Source organism: Sinocyclocheilus rhinocerous, unplaced genomic scaffold (genome assembly GCF_001515625.1).
Source record: "Sinocyclocheilus rhinocerous isolate Xijiao unplaced genomic scaffold, SAMN03320098_v1.1 scaffold1092, whole genome shotgun sequence".
Classification (NCBI taxonomy): Eukaryota; Metazoa; Chordata; class Actinopteri; order Cypriniformes; family Cyprinidae; genus Sinocyclocheilus; species Sinocyclocheilus rhinocerous.
Genome location: NW_015623456.1, coordinates 119,106 through 131,208, shown reverse-complemented (window position 1 = coordinate 131,208; position 12,103 = coordinate 119,106). Strand labels below are relative to the sequence as shown.

Here is a 12,103-nt window from a genome sequence, read left to right as displayed (position 1 = left end):
TTTATAACAGAAAATCAAGTTGTAATTCTAACTGAAAGCGACACTGACTCTGGTTTTTCAAGCAGCTTTACAGTATTAAACATGAAAAACCAGAGTCAGTGTCGCTTTCAGTTAGAATTACAACTTGATTTTCTGTTATAAAGTAGCTCTCCAGTGTTGAGCTAGCTAATGACAAAATCTTTTTACTTTCTATTGCATAAAGTACTATATAAATAAACGTGATGTGACTGGACTTTACTTGAGTACTGAAACGCAGAGCTCGTGCAAACATCCACATTGCTGTAATCAGATGCATTCTTAACGGCTGCTTTCTCACCGCTGTCAGTTTTTGTTGTGTTTATTTCATTATTGAGAGGAAAGCGCACAGCATATATTTACAGATTCATCCAAACGCAGCTCAGCAGCTTCAGGTTCGGCTGCGTTTGCTCTGAACTGAAGCTCTGTGTCTTCTCCTCTTGAACTGCATCCAGAAGGGCTGAATTACAGTCTTGCACTACAGCGCCACACTAGTCACCAAGGCTCGCCCCAATCGGCCCGATGGGGGCGCTACAGCCATCAATAGTACAAAATCGCTCATAACTCCTAAACTGTTAGTCGCAGGCTCAAGTGCCTTATGTAGTTGGAATCCTTGGCTCACGACAATCAAAACACATGCAACGTATGCAAAACGATTGGATTTGATCGTTTCGGGTATTTTGAATTTTTTGAAAAAAATATTTTTGCAAACTAGTCCAAGGTTTTTCACCCAATCAGAACCAAACCAGTGCAAAAAGGTTCTCTGGAGACTGAATATCAATAATTATCAAAAATAAAGTTGAACTCACCGTCGCAAAGGGACGCCAAAACGTTCGAAAAGGGCAGGGACACTTTTACTAAAACAGCTATAACTTTTGAACGAGATATCTTTGCTAAACTCAGAACACTCATGTAAGTGCTCAATCTGAGGTCACATGAAAAAAAAAAAATCGCAGAGCTTAGCCACTTGGTATAAGAGGGGAAAAAACAAAAATGGCTATAACTAGCAACCATCTGTCTGATCAACATGAAAACTGGTATGCAGTGTCCAAAATGCCAAATGGTGTAAATAAGTACATTTGCATATCTCAAAAAAGCATGGCTGTTATTGGCCAATGAAGTTTGAGCACCTATTAGACAAGGCTAACAGAGGTTGATTGGAACTAAACTCAGTGGGCCTGTTTGACTCATGGCCCTAAAGTTATATGAGAAATTTTAAAGAAATCGGCTACTGGGTTTTTTCACACATACACACAATATTATTAACATCTAATAGGCCTCCTCATTCTGAATAACTTTGCCTCTAGAACCACTGATGTCAATCAAATCGTTGAGAATATGTTAAAAAAAAATTTTTTTTTACTACTTTTGCGAACTAGCCCTACATTTTTCACTCAATTCTCTCAACTCTCTAGGTCAATAATTATCAAAAAAATGTTGAACTCTACACTTTGGTTAAGTATAACAGGGTCATTTTTAAAGGGGCATGGACAAATATACCCAAAAGCCTATAAATCCTAAACAAAAACTCAAAACTTCATGAAACCTCAATTCTTAACAAGCATGCAAAGTTTCATGGAGATCAGACCATAGGTGTCGCTATAACAGTTAAAAAGGCTTCAAAAACATATTCACACATACACTATGTCTTCATATCAGATAGATCTCCTCATTCTGAACAGCTCTGCCTCTAGGTCCACTGCTGTCAATTAAATTGTTCATTAAATATTCAGGATTATTAAAAAGACTACTTTTGCAAACTAGTCCTAGGTTTTTCGCTCAATCTCAACAAAACCACTGCAGTGGAATTCTCTGGACCCTATAGATCAATAATTATTAAAAAATATTGAACTTTAAACTTTCGTTAGCTAAAACAGGGTCATTTTAAAAGGGCGTGGCCAATTATACCCAAAAGCCTATAAATCCTAAATGAATAAAAATCCTATATAAATCCTATAACTGCCATAAACGTTAATGAACATCATATTTCTATGGTAAATTACCTGGAATTGCCAAAAATGCTCTTTTTAATCAGGCTTGCTAAATAATATGCAATGTCTTTTTTCTTAAGTGATTAAATGCATTAAAGCACTTGAACCCCGGTAATCGCTGCTATATTTTCATTGATATCTTTATTCTATTGTATTTATTTGTGCTATTGCTTGTAATAAGTTTATTTTTTTCTTAGTTTATTACTGACTGTTTACTAATTTGAACTTAAATTAAATTCAAAGTTTGAAATCAAGCTTTCCTGCGCTATGTGTAAGCTACGGCGCAACAAACTGTACTTGTACACAATATTAAATTTCTGTAAGTATCTTTCTAAGAATTTAAATATGAATTAACACACAATTACATAAATTGTAAAAACAAATATTTTGAGTGATTTAACATTTAGGTGAGATAATAATAAAAAATAATAATTTAAATTTTAAAAAAATTGCCCCCCCCCCCTCAAATTAATGCTTGGAAATAATATTTCACGTCTTTAAATCCATTTACAGTCAACCATGCATTATTTTACGTTTTTTTATATAAAAATCTTGCTAGCATTATGTGTATATTTATAAGTTTGCATGTTTTTATGTTCACGTGTCTGATGTAAAAAAAAAAATAGAAATTACAGCTGCTGGTGCATTTCTATTGTAAAGCAGTGGTGAAATGTTGAAGATTGAGTGATAGGATGATTTGAGTTTAATATATTTTGGACAAGAATAATAATATTGTGCTTTAAAGTGTAACAACAACAGCCAGGCCATTTGTGCATTCTGCAGGTTAAATTCAACTTTGTAATCAGTATTACAATCATTTTTGTGCTTTGTGCGCTTTAAGTGATTTCTTAAAAGTGAATTAGAATGTTCAGGGCTCGACATTAACACTTGTCCACTTGTGGATTGTGGACAAGTGGATTTTATGAAGGGGCAAGTGAAAGAGAATTTTACTTGCCCGACCGGACAAGTAACAAGATTAAAACGTCAATAACAAACAATACCTAGGGCAGCACCAAAACTTTGGCGAGAATGATTCTGATTTTATTACTTTCAGTGTAAACGGTGACTAATAACGGATAATGATTTGACAGCATCAAGGTCGCGTCAGTCGAGGCTCATGCAGCCTGTCTGCCTCGTGGAGAAATCAAAACTAATAAGCGCAACAACACACACAGAGAAGCAAACATGAACAAACATACTGCAGTAGATAAATATTCTATATAATAAGCCTTGGTCATGTGATGTTTTCCTGACTATCAACCCGATTGCAAATGTGACAATGATTTTATACAACAGTAGTATACAACAATTTGGCTTTAGAAGACTTGGAATATATGCAGATTTTTTGTTTGTTTTAATTTTTTTGTCCTTTGTCACTATGAGCTACACCTTTGTATGTTAAAAAGATTCTTTCAAATCTCAGGATTTTAAAACTTTAAAGATGATATTATATACACACTCTACATTTCACCAGACATTTTTCTATTTATTATATTTTTCTAAGGTTTTTTGAATTGACCCATTTAGTGGACATGACTTGGCAACGACTACTACAAAAAGGGGTTTCAAAGCAAACAGTAAAATCATTCAATAAGTCAAAAGCTTCATTACTATAATTCATTAAAACAACTGAAGTTAGGAGTTAGGCCTACTTCCTAAATGTTAAGATAGTATTAGCTTTGAACATTAAAGTGTTCAATGACATTTTGCTTGCAGTTGATGCCGGTAAAAATGCTGTATTTATCCTACTTAATCTTACAGCTGCCTTTGAAACTGTAGATCATAATGTTCTTATTTGGTGTTTAGAGCATTTAATTGGTATCAAGGGTACTTACTGCCTTACGATGGTTCAGCTCATATCTTAAAGACAGGTCTTTTTCTGTAGAGTTAGGTAAGTTCTCTTCATCTTCTGCCCCTATTATTAGTGGAGTACCCTGCTTCTTTTTAACTTATATATGTGTCCACTGGGGGATATTATTAGGAAGCACAATGTTTCATTTCATTTATATGCTGACGATACACAGTTCTCCCTGCCGTTGAAAGCTGGTAAATCCATTCAACCACTATTGTAATGTATCTCGGATATTAAGAAACAGTTATCAAATAACTTTCTCCAACTTAATGAGGACAAATTAGAAATAATTGTTTTTGGTCCCCCAAAATTAAGGAGCTGGCAGCTGGGCAATCATTTCCTCTCAATTTCCTTCCAGGTAAGGAACCTTGGTGTTATCCTGGACTCAGAATTGTGTTTAAACAAACAAATCAATTCTGTTGTTAAGAACCGTTTTTATCACCTGCGGAATATTTCCAAACATAAACCGTTTTTATCTTTTCAAGACTTGGAGAAGGCTATTCATGCTTTTATTACCTCATGTTTAGATTATTGTAATTCACTGTATTTAGGTCTTCCTCAGTCATCGCTTACATGCCTCCAGATGGTACAAAATGCAGCTGCAAGTAGAGGTCTGCTCGGGACTGTTTTTTTAGTCCCGCTCCTGCAAGGTTCCCGACCCGATCGTTCCCGCTAAATTTAGATCTCGTTTCCAGAATCTCACATTTAAATTTCCGCTACTGAAAGAAAGAGAGATAGGCTGACAAATAAAAGTGTAGTCTGCACAAAATTGTATGTTATTTTATTAGTCTTGTCAAGAGTCTTGAATTTATCGACTTTGACTTGAATTTATATGAATTATCTTAAGACGAATAATTTAAAAAAACGTTTAATATTTTATGCAACACAGTAGGAAAAAAAGTGCGTGCAGTGCAGCACGTGCACCCTGAGCGCAAGCTGTACCGGTGGTCAATAAGAATAAAGCGCAGATATGCTGTTCTAAATGGACGTCGGGAACGGGATATTGTTAGACCGCCCGCTCCCGTTCAAATTACACCAGAGTTACCGACCGCTACCGCGTCTTATTCGGGAATTTAATCCCGCGGCACAAAAAATCCGGTTGGGTCCCACGGTTCCCGAGGGAGAGCAGACCTCTAGCTGCAAGGCTGTTGACCAGGGAAAAGAAATATGACCATGTCACCCCAATTTTTGCATCACTTCATTGGCTTCCAGTCTATTTTAGAATTCAGTTTAAAATGTTGTCTTAATGACCAAGCTTCATCCAATCTTAAAGAACTTCTTACTCCTCTGTAATCTACCAAATTTTTAAGATCTTCTGACAGCTTTTCTATCTGTCCCTCATTCCTGTTTAAAAATTAAGGGAGTTTTTTCTGTTGTCGGCCCCCGTCTGTGGAACCAACTGCCTCTGGACATCTGCCTTGCACCTTCTATTACCATTTTTGAATCAAAGTTAAAAAATCTATCTCTACCCCTTAGCATTTTAAACTCATTCTAATTTTATTTTATTTTCTGTTTTGTATGGTTTTATTCTATCTTTATTTAACTTTCCTTCACTTGTTCAGCACTTTGGATAGCTTTTCTATGTTTAAATGTGCCATATAAATAAAATTTACTTACTTATGCTGTGATTTCACAACTGGTATCGGTAACTGTAAAATGTATATAGCATATAAAACTTTGGCACCATAACTTTATTTTGCAGCAAAAATAACTAGATTGTGAAACATTTTTACCATGATATAAAATTACTCATTTCGTTACACAAGATTTATGGTCATGTCCAGGGCTGTCGCTAGTGGGGTGAAAGGTGGTGACGATTATAGGGGCCCACGGTTGTGGGGAGGCCCCCGGCGACAGCCCGAGACCAGCTTGAAATACGCTCAGGACAGTTGATGAGCTACTGTTGTGCATTGTCATGAAAGCTTATCATTTGCATGTGTTTTTAAGCCTTGCCAATTAAAACATTCAAGAGATTTTAAAGCATTCAAACACAAATAGATGCAAAAGAACTCAACTGAGTACTAGCGCACTGCGCACAGAGAGCCAGACGGGCGAACACCAAATTGAGTTCTCCTTTGCATCTTCTTGCAATTGAACGAACAAATACACCTCATCAATTTAAACATTCAAGCACAAAAAGACGCAAAAGAGCTTAATTCAGCACCTGCGATTGGTGTTCTGTGCGCACACAGAGAGCTGCATCTCACATTCCTTGAACACCGAATTGAGTTTTGCCTCTTCTTGCGCTTGAATTGACAAATAGCCTACATACAAAATTATGTTGAAATACCTGTCTTGGCAAGTATCTTCAAAAAACTGTTAGTTATATCTTAAGTGAACGTAAACAGTTAAGAGAGAAATCGGATGTGCATCATTATATTGGATGCAATATCTCTTAAAGTGGCCGCGCCTAATTTACCAGCTGCTGTCGCTGTCCTTAATGTTAATCCAAGAAAATAAAAGAGAAAAAAAATCACTCACTGCTCTTGACTGAATCCCTTTGTAGTTTTAACTAGAATTAATCTATATTTAATTTATACAGTGAGGACTATGCAATGACATTTTACATTTCATTATTTTGTTTCTGTACTTTAACATCTTGAAAAAACAAACATTGTTTAATTTGTATCTTTGTTCTATTTATTTATCTGTGCTATTTACACGATTTCAAACAGGGACCACGGGTACAACCTGCACCAGGAAGACCTCAATGCTTCTTTTTGTTGACGAATACGTCGCACGTTTCGCATTGTCACATGCCTTGTAAAAATTCATAAAAATGTGACTGAGCAAGGGACGACTGCATCAGCGCAGATTTTCCACGCGCTTTGGACTTTGAACCCTGGTTAACAAGCAGATCTGCTGCGAGTTCGTGCAGCGCTGTCAGAATACATGCAATGCGCGCGTGTATTAGAAAACATAACGTTCTGCAGTTTATTTACTAATTGTTTAAGGCCATTTCGCGATTTCAATCATCAGTAACCAGCAACAATCACCCCTTCCTCTTCTCATTGAAGACATGCGCTGCGGGTGAATTCGGGTAATCTGGGACATTTTTTGCAGTTTTGACTTCTGCGATTTATTTCGATATCTATCTAACACATTAGATCAACACATTAGACTTTTCTGAAATCCCTAAGATGTTTTCTAACCACACCAGAAGAAAGAATGTTGATATTATACCCAGAGGAGACATGCCACACCTATTAGTGTTTTTTGTGCCAAAAAAAAAAATCTGCCTGAATTTGATAATCTGGGACAGGTCACTTTGTAATCTGGGACATATGTATTAGGCCTAAAAAAGCCTATATTCACCATACTTTATGCATGCCAAACACAATATCACCAATTTTTAAAAAGCTTTATGAAAAAAATTACAAGTACAGAAATCTCAATAAGGAAATGTATATTTCAATATCAGGAGAAATAATTTCTTTGCGCCGGACCGCGAATTTAACCACCCGTAACTCCCAAACCCCGGGGGCTATCGACGCGGGGGTGGTCTCATTCGAAAGCGGGCCTCTAGACGTACACTCGATTCGCGTTCGAGAGGGTCCCTCGAGCTGAAGGGATCCCCCGAATTTGGGGCGGATTCGCCGCGCCGTTACGGAGGTATGGCCGTTCAAAGTTTCAATGGTTTTCCATAGACTAAGCTTTAAAGCGTTTCATCCAGGTCGCCAGTAGCAAACAATGGAGCGCGCTCTGCTGGGCAAACTAAGTAATTACACCATTTCTGGTGATTACACGCGTTATATGTTCTGTAAAAAAAAATTTCATATCGGCGGCATATTCGCCGATACTGATATATCGGCGACAGGCTCATATCGGCCGATAATATCGGCAAACCGATATATCGGTCGGGCTCTAATTTTCAATGCTGGAAATCCATTAATCCTTTGTTGAAACTTCCAAGACGTCGCGGAGAGCGCAGGTCACGGTCGCTTAGCAATGGCAGACCCCACGAAAGTGCAAGCTCCCGAGCGCTTTGGAAAGAAGAAGAAAGCGGCACGGCTGGCGTTTTAAGCGCGACATGTGAGCGGCCCCAAAGTCTGTCTACACTGGACACGACAAAGTGACCGTTGCATATCATTTGAATTTTGTGTCAGTAATTCATAAATAGAACGCGGCATCAGTTTACTGTCTGGATTTGTAGTGCCGCGCCACATCCAGTGATGTCAGTCACACAGCATCACTGATTATAATGGGTTCTATTGTATTTTGTCGTGTCGCGCCACTCACGTCCGGTGTAGACACAGTGAGAGCCACGCAGATGCACGTAAACATTGATTTCTGCAGCAAGAGCTGGCGCTCTCTATCCAGAGTTCGTGGCAGCTGCCACGGTCTTTCTCGCCATTTTTGCTGTTTTCTCGCTACAGTGTTAATTTCGTCAACGAAGACGAGGACGAAAAGTATTCGTTAACGAACATTTTTTCTGTGATTAAGACTAGACGTTGACGAGCTAAAACTAATATCTGATGATAAAAACTATGACGAAATTTATGCCACGTCTTCTTTAACAAGACGAGGCGGGACTATAATGTTATTTGAGGACTACCGGACATTCAAAATACATCCTATAGGCTACTGTCTTGTCCTTCAAAATGTGCGTCCCTGTCATTGGATTGCAATCGGATAAGGGGCATTTGCATCTAGTCTCAGTATGGCAGCCGCAGTGGATGGAGCCGAACCGTGCCGTGCCGTACTGAGCCGTGCCGAGCCGAGTCGTACCACGCAGTGGAAAAGCGCCATAAGACTAAATCAAAAATGCCTGTCAAAATTAACACTGGCTCGCTAAAACTACACTGTTCTCAGTGGTGTGCAGTGGTGTTTTATTTAAATGATGATGCAAAGTTCCCACAATTGTATTATTATTATTATTATGCATTTTTATGTATCAGCTGCCAGAGTTCGTGCCAGGAGTCACGATCGTTTGTCGCCATTTCTGCTGTAAACTACACTTTTTTAAAAATAAAAGATTGGATGATACATATTATATACCAGCAAGCAGATGCGATCAGAATATGAACCCAATAAGCTTAATTGCATAAGCATTTTCCCATAAAGAGCATACACACACATAAGGAGTGCCAGCTGCTGCTAGCCAATACTGTATATACGCACACACGCGCGGCGCACACACAAACATTTATTTATTTATTTAATGTAACACTTTAGTTATTAACTAGTTGCTTGCATATTACTATATTAGCTGTTTATTAGTACTCATAAAGCACATACTAATGCCTTATTATACGTGACCATATTCTACATCTTACCCTATACCCCCCCACCCCCACACACACACACTTTTAATAACACGCAAATTCATCCCCCGCACTTTTTTCGGCCAAGTGTGTTATAGAGGTTTTAAAGGGCCGGTGTGAAAGAATATAGATTTAAATTCAAAGAGACAAGATAGTGTGTGCATGACCTAATGTTTTATTAGTACCCAGAATGAGGTGAGATGAACATCACAAAGCGCTCAACACTCTCATTCAGTGTGTGTTTCATTCATACTCGAAGCCGGAGGGCGCTCTCACGCAGAAAGTGCAAGATGGACTCATATAGAAGTAATAACTTACAACCTACCAGGAAATCCTTAATATGGACAAAAGCATCCAGCTATCACTGTATGATATGAATAAAAGGAAGAAACCTTTGGAAACGTGAAGACATTAAACACATGATTGCGACAATATATGGTTTATTTGTGCTTTTTTAAATCATCTTCAGGTAATAAGTATATGAACAATTCAGTGCTATTATTTTTAAATAAGTGTTATGGTGGACAGAGGATTAACCAACAGGCTGTGTAACACTGAAGGGCCAAATGAAAATGCCATAGCTGCGCAACTGGTGCTTAAAGGAAAGATCATGGATTTGTTAAAATACAAAAGGGTGCTTATTGGTCATGTCAATATAACTACACACACACACACACACACATGTTGTGTTTCCATGTTTTATGGGGACATTCCATAGGCGTAATGGTTTTTATACTGTACAAACTGTATTTTCTATCGCCCTACACCATCCCTACACCTAAACCTACCCATACACCTAAACCTACCCGTCACAGGAAACTTTATGCATTTTTAGATTTTAAAAAAACGTCATTCTTTATGATTTATAAGCTTGTTTCCTCATGGGGACCTATCCTTGTGGGGACATTTGGTCCCCATCATGTGATAAATACCAGGTACACACACACACACACACGACTGCCATGATTTTGCCAAGTAAGACCTGTTCCTGAATCAGCATATTTCATTGATCCTGTCTGAAAACATAGTCCCTCTGGCCCAAAACCTAATTTAACCCTAAAATCACAGGGAAATGAGGGGTAGTGAACAGTGAATAGCACAGATGCACCTAACCCTAGCATAATGTGAAATCACCATTTGAACAATTAATTAAATGTAACAGCCTACAAATAAAAATAAATAGATTAATTACATTTCTGTCCCTCTCACTTCTGAAATGATGGCTACTCCCCTATATATATACAGTGCGTATATACTGTCTATACAGATAAGCACTCCTTATGTGTATGTTCTTTATGGGAAAATGCTTATGCAATTTAGCTTATTGGGTTCATATTCTGGTCGCATCTGCTTGCTGGTATATAACATCAAATATTTTACTTTAAAAAACTGTAGTTTACAGCAGAAATGGTGACAAACGATCGTGACTCCTGGCACGAACTCTGACAGCTGATACATACAAATGTATAATAATAATAATAATAATAATAATAATAATAATAATAACAATAATAATAAATAACACACCTGTGGGAACTTTGCCTTGTTATTTTAAAACACCACCGCACGCCACTGAGAACTGTGTAGTTTTAGACTGCGAACTCTGGCAGCTGCCTGTAACTCCTGGCAAGAACTCTGGCAGCTGATACATAAAAATGCATAATAATAATACAATTGTGGGAACTTTGCATCATAATTTAAATAAAACACCACCGCACGCCACTGAGAACAGTGTAGTTTTAGCGAGCAAACAGCAAAAACGGCGAGAAAGACCGTGGCAGCTCCCACGAACTCTGGCACCTGCCAGAAACGACTAGTGGCAGCTGCCAGAGGAAATCAGTAGCATCTGGGGATGCCACCGGAAGTGGCGCTGCGACCTGCCGCTGCCAGGATTTGCGCTTGCTCTCTCTCGATTTCTGTTCACTTCTTAGGGTTAGGGTTAGGGTTAGGCTGAAATACTGTGCTCTGCAAGTATCCTTGTAAACACAGATGCTTATGGCTTAGGTGAAGGGAAACAATAGAGAAAGAAAATGGATGTTTAACAGTATATCGGTTCACAGCAGTTTAATGTTCCTGTAGCTTTCTCTGTCATGAACGGTAATCAAACAACAAAACACAAAGAAAAAATTCCTTTTGTAGCTTTAACACAGATTTGTTATATTTAATTTATAGTGAAAACTATGCAGTTATTTTAGATTTGATTATTCAATATCTGTACCTGAATACTTATCTGAAAAATATAAAGCACTGCTTATTTCATTTGTATCTTTGTTCTGTTATTTATCTATGCTTGTAATTTGTTTATTTCCTATGCTGATTTACTCGCCTTCAAAATCACCCCAATCATTGATTATTTTTTTTCCAAATAGAGCTATTGAAGTCATTTGATTTTTTTTTCATATCGCAATATATATTGCAGAAAAAAAAATATCGCAATGTGAGTTTTTTCCAATATCGTGCAGCCCTACTCACCATGATAACTTCTCCAGCACATCTGTGACGTGTTCACATTCAGGGCTGAGGAACGGGCTGGCCTCAGCACAACACATTATAGCAACTGTGTACATCTCCAAAAGAGGGAGCGGATCTTCATCTGGTCTCCACTGACATCCATGATGCATCAAAACCTGCATGAAAGAAAAATAATTATAAAAAATAAAGAGATAGAGACAAATGAATGGTCCAGCCCAAAGCCAATACTAACAAAGGGTAACAGTAGTAAGACTAATAATGAAACATGGTACATGCTAGATCTGACAAAACAAGTGATTTATACGATATGCAATATTCAAAATATTGAAATCAAATATCGATAGGATCCTAGCATGATTTATTGAATCTGCTGGTCAAAGAATTTTGTGACAAACTGATAAATAATGAATTGAGAACAGCAGTTTTCTTCAATAAAAAAAGATGAAAATTTTTAAGTTACATATGCTGGGTTTATATATATAACGGTTACAGGATTTTATATATATATA

At 37.6% G+C, this 12,103-nt stretch overlaps 1 protein-coding gene across 1 annotated transcript in view; it reads right to left on the bottom strand.

Moving 5' to 3' along the window:
• Positions 1 to 12,103, bottom strand: part of LOC107744769 (zinc finger protein 292-like) — a 50,738-nt gene that overhangs the window by 37,794 nt on the left and 841 nt on the right. Inside the window, exon 2 of the mRNA XM_016558617.1 lies at positions 11,595 to 11,749. Coding sequence (XP_016414103.1) covers positions 11,595 to 11,749 — 155 coding nt within the window. The remainder of the gene's footprint in view (positions 1 to 11,594; positions 11,750 to 12,103) is intronic.